Source organism: Plecotus auritus (genome assembly GCF_963455305.1).
Source record: "Plecotus auritus genome assembly, chromosome: 5".
Classification (NCBI taxonomy): Eukaryota; Metazoa; Chordata; class Mammalia; order Chiroptera; family Vespertilionidae; genus Plecotus; species Plecotus auritus.
In genome coordinates, this window is record NC_137776.1 from 29,948,893 (window position 1) to 29,967,134 (window position 18,242).

An 18,242-nucleotide genomic window follows, 5' to 3' on the forward strand; every position below is an offset into this window, starting at 1 on the left:
GTAGTATGGAAGAAGCCATAGGCAATGCAGAGATGGGAGTGCGGTTGTGTTCAAAAAAAACTGTATTGATAGGGCCCTGGCTGGGTAGCTCAGGTGGCTAGAGCGTCATCCCAATACACCAAGGTTGAGGGTTTGATCTTCGGTTAGGGCACATACAAGAATCAACCAGTGAGTGCATAAAATAAATGAAACAACAAATCCATATTTCTCTCGCTCTCTCTCTAATCAATAAATAAAAATTATTGATAGGATCAGGCAGCAGTGTGGATTTTTGGTTCTGTTTTTTTGCCCACCAGCCATAGTTTGCTAACTCATGCTCTAGATTTAAGAAAGTGTTAATAATGTGTTAAATTTTAGAGGGTTTCATGTCTACAGCCATTACATTGTGAATAGCATTAGAACTGCAAGAAATATTCTTCCAGTACTTAAACCTATTATTTGATTCAGCTAAAAAGTCATTCACATAATTGATAAATGAGTGAAGTTACAACATACATCTTCCTTTGCCTTACATTCACTATTTTAAATGAAAATATTAACCAACATTTGGAGCTACAGTCGTTCATCAGTTGCATCAGAAGATGTTTACGGTTACAAGAGGTCAGTAAAAATCAATTAAAGCATTCTGTAGGGATCAATAGGCTTTATGGAATTTACAATAAAGATTGTTGTATCTTTTATAATATTTGTAAATTGTATGACACACATTCTTTCTATCAGTAAACATTCTTTCCATCAGTAAAACTTTAATCAATGCATGTGCACAGACGGAGCTTTTTGGGTTTATGGAGAGCTGGTTGTTACATATTTATCAGCACAACATTGCTCAGATTCTGGTTTAGGTGAGTAGGGGGCGGAGGAAAACAGAAGGAACAGTTTTGCAAAGAAAATTGAGTTTAGCACAGAGTGAAGCATGCAGAAGGCAGCCGATCAAAGATTCTCTCTCATCATTGATGTTTCTATCTCTCTCTCCTTCTCCCTTCCTCTCTGAAACCAATAAAAATATTCTAAAAAACAACAACAAACGAACACAGAGAAACAAACAACAAAAAACATTGAGCAGTTGAGGGCTTCTATGCCATTCTGCACTGAGGAGAAGGGGCCAGCATTCTGGGATTTCAAAGGGAAAGCAGGTAATTCACAGGTAGATGAGAAAGAGCAAACGTGATAAATAAATTCCCTCTGGGTCACCCCGAAACAGAGGGAAGTCCACAAACAGGCTTTGCTAGATTTCTCCCTGTCTGCCCCATTGAGTTTATATTATGATGCTAAGGTGATATTCTCTTCCTTTAAGCAGGTTTTTCTATCTGAATTTTTTTAGGCAGGTAAGGAGGAGAGTCAAAGGTTCTTTCTGTGTCTTTTGTTTCTTAATAACCTGCCTAAAATCAATATCCCAAAAGATATATTTTGAGGTGGTAAAACTTTGATCCCTCTCACTTTCAATTCGAGGTTTAGCAATCTGAGGGTTGCTGGTCATAAGAAAGAGTGGATCATTCTTTCTTTTTAAAAATCATTTCAGCTCCATAGCTATTTCCTACTTATAGGAATCCAAACAGCTTGGACCTATTCTTCTGTCAGCCTTGCATGGTGCTCCCAGGGAGATTGCTGCCCCGTATTTGGTGTCCTGCAGTAGATCCCCGTCCTGCCAAGGAAGCTTGGAGGGAGGGGGGGGTGTTGGTGTGAGCAGCTCAGAAAATGGGCTCAACTGGGACCTACACCTATTCTGGATTATTCATCAGTAAAATGAGCTATGGTGCTTCCCAAAGTGTGTTCTGCAGGAAAAGAAGAGTTTATGTGGAAAAAAAGTTTCTGAGGTTTGAAATGCTCCAAGTTAAATAAAAAGTTTATGATAATGTTAAATGTATTTTCATGAATGCAGAACATCTCAGAGCCATGTGGGTTGTGACTGCCCCACAGTCAGTAGAGCACACAGCATTTCTCTACCAACTTGATCTTAGAATCTCTTTTTTGTGCACATCTATCTTTTATGACTGTTGTTGTCAGGAAGACACTTTGACAAACAGTGGCCAGGACATCCCCAACAGGAATGAGAAGTGGCTTCTTCTGTCCATCTGGACACATCTCTCTTCCTTAAGGTAAATCATATTTATTCTAATATTTTAGTCTAATACTGTACACTGTAAGGGAGGGGAAAAAAACTTTTCCTCTACTCATCTTAGGTTTGCCAGGTGAGGCCCTATACCTTAGCCTGGCCAAAAACAGATTAACAAGAAAAAACGAATAGAAGTTTATTAACATGTACATCATGCATAGGTTTGGGAGCACCAACGATGAGTAACTCAAAGGGGTGGTTTGAACTCAGGCTTATCTACCATTGTAGGCTAAACAAAAAGGGAAAGAGGTCTTGGGCTTCTTCTGAGTAGGAAAACAGGCTGTGAGAAGGCAACCAGGAAAAGTATGGTAAACAAGGGTTGTTTAGTGACACCTATTATGGCCCCTTCTCCACTGGTAAAATTGTCGACAGTCCTCTTCTTCCTGGTACAGGAAATTTCCTTTATGAAGGGAAAATGTGTGCCCTGTTTTTAAAGTGTTTCCTATGTCTGGTGCTTCTCAAAATAATCCATATGCCAAAGAGGCCAATTTGGGGGGAGGATGGATTCTGGGACACATCAGCACTTCTCAACTTCACAACCTGGGCTGGCTTTCGACCAGCCATTTCACCATAAGGGAAGGCTGCATGAGGTCTTACCTGGAGCTTGAACTGGTCTCATACATTGTCTGGGATGGTTCTTTTATGCGTTTCTTGATTATACGATAAAGAATGTTCCCACATTAACCAAGTCATTTTTAAATGCAGAATCTGTTAATTTGAGAAAGATAAAAGAATCTACAGGCTCATTCACACAGATATGATTACTGCCTTCTAGATAAAAATATTTAATTACTTAAAAACTCCTAGGAATGTAAGTTAAGCAAACAAAGTATTTCTGTCTAGAACGTTGTCTGTACCCTGTTACCATACTGGTGAAGAGTTTTATGCATACTCCAGGAATTATTGGGGTGGAGGGGAGGTTTCTGTCTCCCAGTAAGCTAAAACCACAATGAGAACATTTCCTTTTATTAAAAGTAGTACTATAGACAATGAATATGATATATTGTCAGTTTGGGGAAGTGAAGAGGAGAGAAATAGCAGGAATTAGGGAGGGAAAAGACCTGAGTTCCATACCAAAGGCATTGACATTCAGAATTATAGGATGCTAGTTCTAAGGATCACTTGGTGCAACCTTTCATATTGCAGATGAGGAAACTGAGCCACAGGGAAAGAGCTTGCACAAGGACTTCTGGTTAATTTGGTAGAGCCAGGACGAAGGAGAGCTGTCACATTTCCAGCTCATTTCTCTGTTAAGTCCTGGCCCCTGGAGGCAGCCTACAGCCTCATTCTGCCTTGCTAATGTGGGTCAGGTCCAAATCCACACTAACAGTCTTTCACTCCTGAGGTTTGGGAGCCAATTTCTATGGCATTTGCTGACCCTAGCTGCTCACCTCCCTTCAAGCCTTTGGTAATGCAATGTAAAGGCATCAGAATGGCTTCACCACAGGAAACACTCTATTTTGCAATCCCTTTCTAAATTGAGTTAATAGCCAAGCTCCCGTGGGACACAGAACCACTGCAATCCTATTATTTAGTGATCAGAAATGGCCCTAGCCCTAGTTTTCCCTTTCCTTTGAAGCGGCCAACATGCTTTCTTCTTTTTCCTTTCTTCATTTTTATATAATGTAAAACATAGGGATTGTTGTTTTTTTATGTCAGAGATATCTTTTATTGGCATAGATAAAAAATGTTTGCAGCTCTTTAAAAAGCAAGCAAGATTTGAATAAGAATTTACATGCCTCTTTGCAGACTACTTAAAATAGATGAGATAAAATGACATAATAGAGAGAGTGAGCTTATAACAGTTCAGTGACAATCTATTGAATTTCATGCATCAGATTAGGCAATCAATCAATCAATATGAAACCATACCCACAAACACCAGAAAATTCATTTATATGACTTACTATTTGAGTATTTTGCAAGACAATATCAAAACACTTTTTTAAAAATCAGCTTCATTTATCTAGGTATGCTTCCAAACAATAAAATTCATGCGTTTAAGTTTGATGTCCTTTGACAAATAAACGTGTTCGTGTAATCATTGTAACCACCATCACCACAGTCAAGCTATGGGACATTTTCATCAGGCAAAGGGTTCTCTGCTGCCCATCTAAGAGTAAGTTGCAGATATGATGACCTTTTACTCTCTAAATGTATTTCCTAAAACGTCGGTTCTCTTGCATGACTGCAAGACAGTGATCAAAATCAGGCAATGAACACTGAAACAATTCTATTAATCCAATCTACAAACCTTATTAAGATTTGTTGTCTCAATAATTGTCCCAAAATTTGAATTCAGTCATCGTGTCGCTTCAGTCTCCTCTGATCTGGAAGTTTCCTTAGTCTTTCTTTCTCACGACATTGGTATTTTTTAAGGCTACAAGCCAGTTGTTTTGTAGACTGTTCTGTTCGAGTTTGTTGGCTGTTTCCTCATGACTAGGTTCAGGTTGTGCACTTTGGGCAGGAATTCCATGAGAGTGAGGCTGAGTTCTTCCCAGAGCATCCTATCCAAAGAAACATGCTGTTGATTAGTCCCATTGCTGCGAAGCCACCTTTGCTCATTTGATTAAGGTGGTGTCTGCCAGATTTCCCCATTGTAAAGTTACCGTTTTACCCCTTTGGAACTAAAAGTATTTGAGTGGACTCTTCCTGGAGATCCACTATATTATTCAACATCTATATCATGAGATTTCTTCTCTGAAGACAGTAAAATCTCAGAGTGAATGAAGCAGAAGTTGTTCTTTGCTAAACTGTTGGTGTGCTCCCTACCACCTGGTGAAAGGAAAAACTTAAAACAATCTTTCAAAATTAGCACCAGGAGTTACTCTCTCCACAGGGATTCTCTAGGGTTCACCTGAGGTTCTGAATACTGGTGTTCAACCCTGGTGTCATGGTAGTCAGCCCCTATCACAGATGTTTTGACACCTCCATCTTCAAGGGGAAACTCAACTGTGCTCATTCTTCTGTGCTTAGAAAGTCAAGAAAGCTTGTATGTTCTTGTAAGCGTTTCAACAATGATGCTGAAGTGCTAAATTAAATGATTTCCCATTTCCCTCTTAAACTTGAATAAAAGCTTTCTGATTAATTGAAGTTCTCTATCATATAAGGAAACCCTTTGACAAGTATATCCCTAATACAAATATAATATTTACTTCATATTTGATATTTTTATGTTTTTCCACATACATGTGAAATTGTATTCATGGATCTTTAGATTTTTACCATAATAATTCCCCTTGCCATTTAACCTTTACGGGTTAACTGTTTTTAAATGAACATTCCCAGCATCGAATCATATGGTAATACATAGGCAGGAATTGTGTTCATTCTCTCAAATCATCTCCTAGAATATTTACTTATTTTGTTGTTTCTTTAGGAGTGTGGGAAAATGTGCTACATGCATTTCTCAAAGTTAGACTGTTACCACTTAAAAACAAAACAAAACAAAAAAAAACAAAGTGACCAGCGTCTAAATGCTTCCTCACCACCAGGGAAGCTTTCACATTTACTGAAACGCTGGGCCTCTAGTTGCAGATGTCTTGTTTACATTTTCTTAAATGATAAATGGAAACTTGAGAGGATATACAGCATTGAGTATGACTGAGTCTGTAGCTTTCTGTTCATTTACATCCATGGACAGACCAGTGGAAGCCAAAGAAAGATGTCCTTCTTTCTTTCTCAAACAAAAGTAGAGGTAAAGAAAAGAGAAGCAACCATGAATTGGAAGGTGGGGTGTCTGGCTGTTTATTCGGCATTCTCATCCTTCATGTCCATCCCGACTCCCACATTGGCTGGGAGCTGCTCTCCTGTTGTCCCTCCCCAATACACACGAGGCCTTGAGCAACCAATCCATTGGACTATGGCTGTGCTGATGTTCCCACTAAACCGGGGACTCTATCTTATTGTTATTTGTATCTAGGGCACCTAGATAAGTTACTGAGTCATTTTTGGCAGTTGAATGGACAATTGAATGCTTCAGAGGTTTGATTAACATCATATAGTATTTTATAGGTGGAAAGAGACTTTAAATAATGTAGCACAAGGCAACTTTTTATGGAAGAGGAACATGACTATGAGTAGTTAAATGATTGGCCATCTATTTAGTTGAAAGAACAGGACTGGAACTTATCTGGTTGTTTTTCCAATGCAGTTTATGTAAATAACTTACATGTTTGGATAAAAACGAATTAGAGAGAATGTAGAGACTACTTTACCTCATGTTCTTTACTTAATGTTGAGATCGCTGATGTCACCTTTTGAAAATAACAGCCTTAAAGTTCAGAGTCAATGCCTTGTGATGGATAACCTCCGTGGACCTTCATGTCAAAGCAGTGTTCTCCAGGGAAATCATCTGGAACCTGCTCCACTTAGTGATGTTTTCCATTTTAGAATCAAGTGCATAGATGACTCTAGGGTCATATCAATACTGAATATTTGTTCTTTTCAAGACTGGCTTGTTTCACTCAACATAATGTTCCTAATAGTTCCACCACTTGAAATGAATTCTTCTACCTACTGAAATGTTTTCAAGACATGGGTAGATCTGGAAATAAAAAAATTTTAAGTGAATAATAAAGTTGCAGAAGGATGTGTATAGTATAACAATGTTCATGTAAATTTTGTTTTCTGCTTTTTAGTAACATACAGTAAAATTTACCCTTTTTTGGTGTACAGTTCTATGAATCTTGACCAATGCATACAGTGATGTTACTACCACCACAATCAAGGTACAGAACAGTTTTATCACACACACATGCAAATTCCCTTATGGAATCTCCTGATAGTCAATCCTCACCCTGTTCCCCAGACCCTTGCACTCTCTGGCAACTACTGATCTGTAAGCTGTCACTATGGCCTTCTCCAGAATGTCATATAAATGGAATAATCTGTAACCTTTCAAGACTTTTTTTTCACGCAACATAATGCCCTTGAGATCTGTTCAAGTTGCTGTGTGTATCAGTAGTTCCTTTTTCATTGTTAGTAGTATTCCATTTTGTGGCTAGACCTTGGTTTGTTTATCCAATCCCAAATTGAGAGACATTTAGCTTATTTTGCATTTGACATTGCAAGTAATGGTGCTATAAATATTTCCATACAAGTTTTTATGTGAACATAGATTTTCATCTTACTGAGGTAAAAATGTAGAAGACAGATTGCTGGGTTGGATGGTTAGTACATGTTTTAACTTTATAAGAAACTGCTATGCAGTTGTCCTTAGTGATTATAAGAAATGTTTAGGCAACCCACAGGGTGGGGAAAAAGGAAGCAAACACAAAAAAAATGACAGAAAACAACAACAAAATACCAGACTTAAGCCTTAACATCACCCAACTATATGCTTTTACAAGAAACTTACTTCAAATATAATGATATAGGCAATGAAAATAAGTACTATAGGTAGTACTTAGAGTCCTACCCTCTTTTCTTATTTCCCTCTCTCCCTCCTTCCCTTTCTCTCTCTCTCTAAAAATCAATAAAGAAAAATTTTTAAAAAGAAAGGAAAAGAATGGAAAAAGACATCATGCAAACAGTAGTCAAAGGAAAGCAGGAGTGGCTGTAGCAGTATCAGATTAATTAGACTTCAGAACAAAGGAAGTCGCTAGAGAAGAAGGGCATTATATAATGATTCATCAAGAAGGCCTATTCACCAAGAATACATAGAAATCCTAAATGTGCACACACCAAACAATAAAATTGCAAAACATGTGAAGCAAAAAGTGTTAGAATTAAAAGAAGGAACAGACAAATCCACAGTTATTGTTGGAGACTTCAACACTCTTCTCTCAACGAGTTATAAAACAACTAAACAGAATATCTTCCTAATATAGAACTCAACACCAATAACCAACCGGATGTCATTGACATTTAAAGAATACTGTACCTAAAATATCATAATACACATTCTTTCCAAGAACCAATGGAACACATACCAAGGTAGATCATATCCTGGGCCACAAAACAAGCCTCAAAAATTTTAAAAGAATCAAAATCATACAGAGTGTGTTTTCCAACCACAATGGAATCAAACTAGGAAAAAAATGAAAAGATAACATGAAAATCCCTAAACACTTGGAAACTAAACAACGCACTACTAGATAATTCAAAAAAGGAAGTCTCAAAGGAAATTTAAAATTGCATTAACATTTTCAAAATGGAAATACAACATTTCAAAATTTGACCCAATGAAGATTATATGATTGTCTACATAGTAAATCCCAAGATAAATTAAAAAAACACACTCATAGAATTAATAATTGTATTTAGCAAGGTCCTAGGATACAAGATAAACATACATCAATTGTATTTCTATATGCTAGCTATGAACATGTGGACACTGAGATTAAAAATATAACACCATTCACAATAGCTTAAAAAATGAAGTACTTAGGTATAAATCTAACAAAACATGTGTAGAACAAGTATGAGAAAAACTATAGAATGTTGACTGAAGAAAAAAATCAAATTTCTATTTTGTTGAGAGACATACTTTGTGCATGCATTGGAAATACTAAACATAATACTGATGTCAATTCTTCCAAAATTTCTGTAAAGCTTTAACACAATTCTCATCAAAAGCCCAGCAAGATTTTTTGTATGTATAGGCAAGATTGTTCTAAAATTTATATGAAAAGAGAAAGGAACCAAAATAGCTAAAACAATTTTGAACAAGAAGAATAAAGTAGGAGCAGGAAGCAGTCTACCAAGTTTAAGACTGATTATATAGCTACCGTCATCAAGACTGTGTGGTATTGGTGGGAGGATGCATGCATAGATACATGGAATAGAATTTTAAAAATCTAGAAATAGACCCCCACAAACATGCCCAGCTAATATTTTAACAAAAGTGCAAAGCAATTCAATGGAGGAAATATACCCCTTCCAACAAATGGTGCTGGAGCACAGGGACAACCATCCACAGGCAAAAATATGAACTCCAACCGAAGCCTCAAGCCTTATAAAAAATTATTTCCAGGTAGGTCATGGAAATAATGTAAAACATGGAACTATGAAACTTTTAAAAAGAAAACAGGAGAAAATCTTCAGGATCTCAGGCTAGGCAGAGTTCTTAAATTTGACAATAGAAGCACAATCCCTAAAAGGAATAAATGCTAAGGTGGATTTCATAAAATTAAAAAAACATTTCTCTGCAAAAGATCCTGTGAAGAGGATGAAAAGACCAACTACAGAATGTGAGAAAATACTTGCAAACCAGATATCTGACAAAGAACAAGTATATAGAATACATAAAGAGCTCTCAAAACTCAGCAAGAAAACAAACAACTAGAGAATAGGCAAGAGACATGAAGAGGCAGTTCACAGAAAAGGATGGCAAGTAAAGCATATAAAAAGATGTTCGCCCTAGCCGGTTTGGCTCAGTGGATAGAGCGTTGGCCAGTGGACCCAAGGGACCTGGGTTCAATTCTGGTCAAGGGCATGTACCTCGGTTGCAGGCTCCTCCCCAGTCTGGGCCCTGGTCAGGGCTTGTGCAGTAGGCAACCAATCAATGTGTTTCTCTCACATTGATGTTTCTCTCTGTCTTCCCTCTCTCTTCCACTCTCTAAAAATCAATGGAAAAAATATCTTAAAATAAATAAGTAAATAAAAAGATGTTCAGTATCATTAATCCTTAGTGGAATGCAAATCAAAACACAACAAGATATCATTAAACATCTATCAGAATGAACTAAAAAATAGTGATGACCCAAGATGCTAGTGAGGATGCAGGGAAACTTGACCACTCATCCACTACTGGTGGAAATCTAATATGGTACAGACTCTTGGAAAAATGTTTGGCAGTTTCTTAAAGAATTAAACATGTAACTCCTATCACCTAGTAATCAAAGTCCTGGACATTTATTTCAAGGACATAAAGACTTATGTTCTCACAAAAACCTATACATGAATATCTTAGGCAATAATAATAATATTTATTAATGAGAGCCCCAAACTGGGAACAATCCAGATGTGCTTCAATGGATGACTAGCCAAGCAAACTGAAGTGCATCTGTACCATGACTATTACTCAGCAATAAAAAAAAAAAAAAAAAAATGATCTACTAATACTTAACACAACAGCTTGGATGAATCTCCAGAAAAGTATGCAAATCCCATTGGTTGCCTACTATATGATTCCATTTACATGATGTTCAAGAAATGATAAAAGTATAGAAACAGAGAACAGATTAATGGTTTCCAGGTGTTGAGGAGAGGGTCACGGTGGGAAAGGTGTTAGTGTGCTGGTAATAGGGCACCATGACGAGTCCTTGGGGTGACAGAAATGTTCTATGTAGGACGCCCTGCCGCTGCCTGAGGTGAGGGGTTCAGGACAGAGGACTAAGCACTTGGACTGGAAATTGGAAGAGTCACACGTGCTGCAGGAGCAAGAAGTCATCCCAGAGGACACGGGCGAAGATGGCATCTCTGAAAGCTTCCAGCTTCTACAGATGGATGTGGAATGTGAGCCTCAGGAGAGGGAGACTCTGCCCACAGGCAGTGCCACCTGGTTCTCGAAAAATGTCCAAAGAAAACAGAGACACTGGGAAAAGATAGTTGCGGCAAAGAAGAGCAAAAGAAAGCAAGAAAAAGAAAGAAGAAAAGCCAATCGTATAGAAAATTCAGGCATCTACCCACAGCACAGCAAACGTTTTCTGAGATCCTTAACCAAGGAGAAACTTTTGGAAGCCAAACATCAGGACCAAGACTCTGTATCGATTTAAGTATGACCCACCACATGTCTAAGAAGGAACTAAGCAGGCTGGCTGGACAGATCCGAAGGCTGTATGGTTCCAATAAGAAAGCTGACAGGCCATTTTGGATCTGCCTCACTGGATTCACAATGGACAGTCCCCTGTATGAAGAGTGTTTGAGGATGAATGATGGGTTTTCTAGTTACCTGCTAGACATAACAGAAGAAGACTGCTTTAGTGTATCCCCCCTGGAAACCCTTGTGTACCTGACTCCTGACTCAGAAGATGCTCTTGAAGATGTTGATCTAAACAAAGTTTACATCCTCGGTGGACTTGTGGACGAAAGCATTCAGAAGAAGGTGATATTTCAAAAGGCCCGAGAACACTCTGTCGAGACAGCCCGCTTGCCAATCCAGGAATACATGGTCAGACGCCAGAATGGGAAAAACTATCATTCAGAGATACTGGCCATCAATCAAGTATTTGATATCCTGTCCACTTACTTTGAGACTCAAGACTGGCCTGAAGCATTGAAGAAAGGAGTTTCTTCCAGAAAAGGCTATGTTCTTCAGAACTCAGTGGAATGATGGACAGCCTAAGGGTGCACCTGCAGGAGGTGAAGTTGCTGGAGGGGCCTTGGACCAAAGAGTAGAGCAAAGGTGGTGATGGCACACACTTGCCTTTACTTGACATCTTGGATCTTCATTAGGATGTTACTAATAACAGGGACCACATTTTATGCTCTTTCGTATCTCCTATAGTGCCTAGCTCAGGAAGTGCCCAGTATATCTTGACTAAGTAAAAAGTTTACATAACAAGGAATTAGCCCTTAAACTACATGGCTTTGGGTGTGTTAATTGATTTTTCTACATCTATTTGTGAAAAATCTGCTCTTTAGAGGTAGCTTAAATAATTAAGTATTGCGATATCAAGAGTTTAATTTTCACTAAAGTGGCATCATAAAGTTGTATGACTTTGTCCAACCTTCTCTGACCGTGCTGACTTTCCCTAACTCAGTAATATGCAGCACATGTGCTTTTCAGGATCAGCCTGTCCTAATCTAGCCCTTTTTAAGCACCCATAGCAATCTTCCCCACCTGTGGCTCCTACCTTGTCTCCCCTGTGCCGAGTATGGGTGTGGAAGGCTTCTCTCTTCCTAACTGTAGCCTTCCTACAGGACAATTTGTGGGAGTATTTTTGTATCCTTCTGAGCCTTGTACAAACTAGATTTTTCACATATATTTGTAATTATTAGTTCAAATTGAAAAGCAAAAACATAGTACTGGTAAGTCTAACTTGAAAATAGCCAGAAAACACATTGCATCTCACACAGCATGTTAGAGAACCTCTTATTAGGCAAATCTTAGTGATCTCTTTTCTCATGTCCTACTTAGATACAGTTGCTTCAGTTACTATGGCCAGTTTATGTTGGTCAACTTATTTCTAAGCTGCTAGCAAATTGAAAAAATGTAATCTATATTTCAAAAGAACCAAAAGGTTACCTTGGGTTCCATCTCCTCCCTTTCACAATTTAATCCCTCAGGAACTATGAACTTGATAAATTATATCAGTGTCTCTGTTTCTTAAGAGCAGCCTAGTCTTCAGGAAACATCTTTAGGAATACATAATGTTCCTTGGTCTTTATCAACATGTTCTATAATCTCTGTCATCCAAAAGGGACCTCTATGAAGAGGCCTCAGGGGTCTGTAACTCTTACCGTATTCTCAGGGAGGTCTCTGACCAAAGAAATATTGACCTCAGGGGTCTGTAACTCTTATCGTATTCTCAGGGAGGTCTCTGACCAAAGAAATATTGACCTGGATCATCTGCCAGGCTTCATTTTGGCCTCAAAAGGCTTTGCTTAAAATTCCAAATAACACAGAATTTCCTTTCCAACTCTATCACAAACATCTACAATTTTTTCAAAACCTAGGTAGGTAGTTTTTGGTTTGGCTTCTAGGAAATGACCCTTAGCAAAATAAGATTTGGATGAACTTATATTCAGAGATCCTCATCATAGTGTTTTTTATAACACACACAAAAAACTGGACATATTCAAAATATCCTATAACATGAAAATGAAACATTATACAACTATGGAATTTTTATTAGCAATCATGAAATAAATATATTTAAATGTTAAAAAAAGAAAAAAAAAAGAAATGTTCTATGTAAATCAATGTCAATATCCTGTTTGTGATATTGTATTATACTTCTACAAGATTTACCATTGGGGGAAAACTAGAGATCACTCTGTATTACTTCTGACATCTACATGTGAATCTTCAATGATCTCAAAATAAAAAGTGTAATTTAAATACTAGATCTAAAGAGAAAATGACTACATGTTAGTATTTATAAAAATAGTTTGGTGAGTATATGAGTGCTTGTTATATATTTTTCTGTACTGTTATGTGTGAAGTTCCTTTACTTAAAAAAAAATGCTTCAAGATTCAGGTCAAATGTCACCTCTATTCAAGGATGCTGCCAGTTAAAACTACATTAATTTATCTTTCTCCACAATTCTATGGAGATAGATTCGGAATCAGAGCATCATATAAGTCTAAAGCCATGTTATTCATCTTTATTATACCTCTTACCATAACCCCATATTTAGCCCAGAGCCTTGAATGCAATTGCTATTCTTATTGATACTATTATATTTATACATTTAGCTGTGTCCTAGAATTCTAACCTGAAAGAAAGAAAAACAGAAACCACACAATTTGAGTCTTCATTCCATAAAGGAAAACAACAACAACAAGCCAAAACAAATACGTTATAGAAATTCAAAGAAACCATAGGGCATTGAAAAAGTACAGTGTGCTTTTTTCCAATGCAGTTTCTTTGCCCAAGGACAAAATACTGTTTGCGGAGTAGACATTATTTTGTGAGGAGACTTCATCAGATGCCCCAGGAAACCTCCCCTCTCTCCTTGGTTGGCTCACCCATCCCTGAATCAGCTGCTGGCAGCAGGCATGGGATTCAGGACAGACCAACCAAGTCCCCTTCCCATCCTGGGGGTTTGGCTGCTCCTAAGGACCTGAGAGTTGTCCTGAGCAAAATGGGGTCAGGAGGGGTAATGGAGGCTAATAATAAAGTCCATTTGCTCTCCCTGTCTGCCCTCTCTCATGCTGTGGCTTTTATTCGTGCCTCTCTCTTTCTGCAAGTTACTCTGTTTCATTTCTCTTAATGAGGTCATACCAGGGGTTTAAAGTCCTGGGCTGACTTAAATTTAAGAAAAGAGAAACTTTCTTCCACATGCTTTCTTTCCACAATAATATCTACCTAATAAAAGAGTAACATGCTAATTGACTGTACCTTCGTGAAGCCCACCAGCCAATCAGGAGTGAGTATGCAAATTAACCCAACAAAGATGGTGGGTTAATTTGCATACACAGGCACCAAGCGGCTGGGGGCAGGGCAGGATGCTTGCATCATCGCCATGGTGATGACGCAGGCATTCTGCACCAACCCAGCTGCTCCGGGCCCTCGGGAGCATGGAAAGGTGGAAAGGCGGCTCCGGCCAGAGTGAAGGCAGTGCCAGCAACCAGGGGAAGGAAAGCCCATTCTTGCACGAATCTTCGTGCATCGGGCCTCTTGTATAGTATATGCTAAAGGCCTCAGGCTAAGCCAGATGGAGCATGTTACTGACAAAGTCACAGGGAGGGATCCACAGGCTTGTGGAGATGACTCAGGAGGAGCTCTGATTCCAAGTGACTAGAGAGCCAGAGAGTAGAAGGAAGGTAGGGGCCTGTCACCTGGGAGGCCCTTCATAGCTTGGGTGAAGTTGGGGAGTTTCCCTAAAAGTACACTGGAGGCAGCCAGGATGAATTCACAGAGAGCCCAGGAAGGAGAAGGGCGGGGGAACCTAGATACAGTAGTGTGTTTCTGGTATGTGTTTAAAAGACACAAAAGTTAAAGGTAGGTCCAGGGAGAACAGGAAACCAGCCAGTAAGATAGCCTAGGAGAGGGATGCATTCCTGTTTTAGGATTTCAAATGAATATCGAGGCTAAAGCATTTGGAAGCAGCAAGATATTAAAGGATAGTGGACCACAACACTCAGGTCCCTGTGTCGGTTAATGAATGTCCCAGTTCCTTCCACACAGTCTCCAAGGATTTGCAAGATCAATGTTAGTTTAAGGCTCCACTTGATTTCACTAAATGAAGCCCCTTTGGTACTTACAGAAAAAGAGCTACAAAATTCAAAAGGAACTTGGGAACTTGGATTAAAAGCAGACAAACATAGAAGCACTGAAGGCTAGAGAAAATGTTATTTAATGTCTGCCACTAATCTAAAGAGATTATTTTCGCTAATTGTCTAATTTATTTGGGAAAGTTTAAAATATTTATGGGACTGGCCTGGCAAAGATTTAGTGGTGACATAAAGAACTGTGAACTCTGGAAATAAAAAAAAAAAAAAGAAGAAAGAAAGAAATTGGGGCACAGAAAAAAATAATTTTTTTTCTATTCTCTCTGAAAATTTCTAGGAGAACACATGAGTTACTATTAATAGTGCTTATTTCTGGGCAATGGGACTGGAGGTTGGGAAGGGAAATTTTCACTTCCATTCTGTGCTGTTGGCATTTTTTTTCGTTCAGCATGAACTTACATGGCTATTGTAATTTGTGCAAGTTAAGTAAAATAAAAACAACGAAAAAAAAGTTTATTAGTACCTCTGGCTTATAGAGAAAGTCAGGACCTGATTTATCCATTCTCAGCTCTGTTATGATCAGTGCTATTGTCTTCGCTGGGATGAATTCCTGTTTGAGTTATCCTGGGCAGCCTCACCCAGAGGGGAGGAATTGTGCCACTGATTTTAATAACAATAAAGGACGAAGATTCTAGATTGTATGCTTTGCAGAAAGCTTCACATACTAAATATCACCATGAAGCCACCACTGAGTCTGAGTGGCACCATTCTCGTAAATACCCCAGGAAATGTCTAAAGATCAGACACAGTTCATTAGGAAATGTAACAGACTGGTAACTGAGCACAAGTGACAGATTTTAACTCAAGTTAGTGCAATAGTGCAGAAAAGTCTAACCTTGATTCTGTTTGGGATGAGGGAGCGGGGAGAATGTCATACTCAAAGCACCATTTCAGGGGAGGGATAACTCCTTAATAGGCTAAAGAGGAAATGTCTTTAATGTTTCAAATGTACAGTTATTGTTCTGCTGCTGATATCAAAAAAACACATATGTATTTAACAAAGATTTGAAGTGGTTCTGGCTTGCTCCTCACACTTTCAAAACGTCTGAGCTAACCTGGAATGTGGAACAGCTCTTTAGTCTTTGAAAATATTAACTCAAATTAGATTCCCCAAATTAGAATCTCTAAACAAGCAAAAAATTATGACATGTGATAAGCTTAACCTGATGCCTAATGTATTTGTAATACTGCTTACTTAATTTTATTTTATTACTTTTTATTTTTTTGTTAATCCTCACACAAGGATATTGTTCCATTGATTTTTTCTTCTTTAGGGAGAAGAAGAGACAGAGAGAGAAACATCAATGTGAGAGAGACACATCAATTGGTTGCCTCCCACATGCACCCTGACCAGGGCCAGGGATTGAGCCTGCAACCTAGGTATGTGTCCTTGACCTGAATCGAACCCGGGACCCTTCAGTTCGCAGGCTGACACTCTATCCATTGAGCCAAACCAGCTAGGGCTGCTTACCTTTTTTAAAAAAATACATTTTTATTGATTTTTTAGAGAAAGAGGAAGAGAGAGGGAGAGAGAGTTACAGTGATTGATTGCCTCCCGAACACACGCCAATCGGGAATGGAACTGGCAACCTGGGCATGTGTCCTGACTGGGAATCAAACCCGAGACCTTTTGGTGCACAGATGATACTCAACCAATTGGGCCACACTGACTAGGGCCTGCTTACCTTTTTGATGCTAGTATTTCAGTAACAGTTCATAAATAAATTGTTTTATCATTTTTTTTTCTTTGTAACCCTCCTGCCCCTACACACACCTCTGTAGCACTGAAATCTACATTACAGATGAGACCAACACCAGGGCTAAACGCCACAGAAAGTTGGGGTTGAACAGCCAAGTAGGAAGCTTATGTGAGCCAAGGTCCTCTCCAACCTGCAGAAACAAAACTTGGATTTATCTCTCTCCTTTCCTTTCATTTCACCTTTCATTTCCTTACCTTGCCCTTATTCTATTTCTCCATTCTACCTCATATTCTCTTTTTCTTTATTTAGTTCCTAAAAAAGAATGAATGGTGGATTTGGGGGACGGTGGGAGGATAGGGTATCTATTGAATACTCTTGAGATATTTGCTTGCTACTGAAAGTTTTCCACCTAAGGTTTTGACTTAAAAGCTCCACTGTCCCTATAAAAATTAATTCTTGCCCTAGCTAGTTTGGCTCAGTGGATAGAGCGTCGGCCTGTGGACTGAAGGGTCCCGGGTTCGATTCCGGTTAAGGGCACATGCCTGGGTTGCAGGCTCGATCCCCAGTGTGGGGCGTGCAGGAGGCAGCCGATCAGTGATTCTCTCTCATCATTGATGTTTCTCTCTCTCTGTGTCCCTCTCCCTTCCTCTCTACAATCAATAAAAATAATTTAAAAAAATTTTTTTAAAAATTAATTCTTGAAAAATATAAGCTTCTGATTAACAATAGGGCTCTAATGATTTAGGCAAGTTTGATGTTTTTTTCTTAAGCATTCAATGGTTCCTTCTTACGTCTCTAGAATATAATTTACTGGATCTGGAGTCTAATGAAATTTAACACAGTTTAACTCTTAAAATAACTGGAAAAGGCACTCTTGTTTCTCTCTGTGTTATTAATACTTGCTTATGTTCAGACTAAGAACCAAAATTAGTAGGAATTTTATCTGAATAGTTTATTTCAAAATAACATGTGCTCCCGGAGCCATGGAATTGGCTTTGTGTGCAGCGGGGTGAATAGTTAAACAGCAGGGAAAAAAAATCTTAGGAAAAGACCCAAACCCGGGCTTCTCAGTCTCAGCACTATTGACATTTGGGGCTGGAAAATTCTTTGTTGGGGACGTGGGGGCCTGTCTCCTGCAATGTGGAATGTTTAGCAGCATCTATGCAATAGATACCAGAGGCACCCTCCCCTCCCCCAAGTGGTGAAACAGAAATGTCTCCAAATATTGCCAGCGAGCCCTCTCAGTTAGGGAGGGTGTTTGGGGGTTGCTGGGGGCGACAAAATTGCCCCCCACTTGAGAACCAATGACCTAAATTCAGCAGCGTAACTGTTTTATGAGACTTTATGAACAGTCTCAGGGAGTTATTTCAGAAACTTTCAAAAATTAAAAACCATAGCAGGGTACATTTTTACATGCCTCTGCATTTTCCTTGGTCACTTGCCAAGGAGGTGGGTCGCAGTCTCTCCCAGGGGACTTAGGCCCGCTCCAGGAATGGACTTGAATGACCTAAGAGATCTTTCTCCC

At 38.8% G+C, this 18,242-nt stretch overlaps 1 protein-coding gene across 1 annotated transcript; it reads left to right on the forward strand.

The window, feature by feature from the left end:
* Positions 1-10,531: 10,531 nt before the first annotated feature.
* LOC308249306 (tRNA methyltransferase 10 homolog B-like) lies at positions 10,532-11,390 on the forward strand (the record flags this gene model as incomplete). Its single annotated transcript, XM_080670512.1, is given in 2 exon segments — positions 10,532-10,804; positions 10,807-11,390. Coding segments are annotated over 2 exon segments (828 nt in total). The 5' UTR covers positions 10,532-10,560.
* Positions 11,391-18,242: the final 6,852 nt, after the last annotated feature.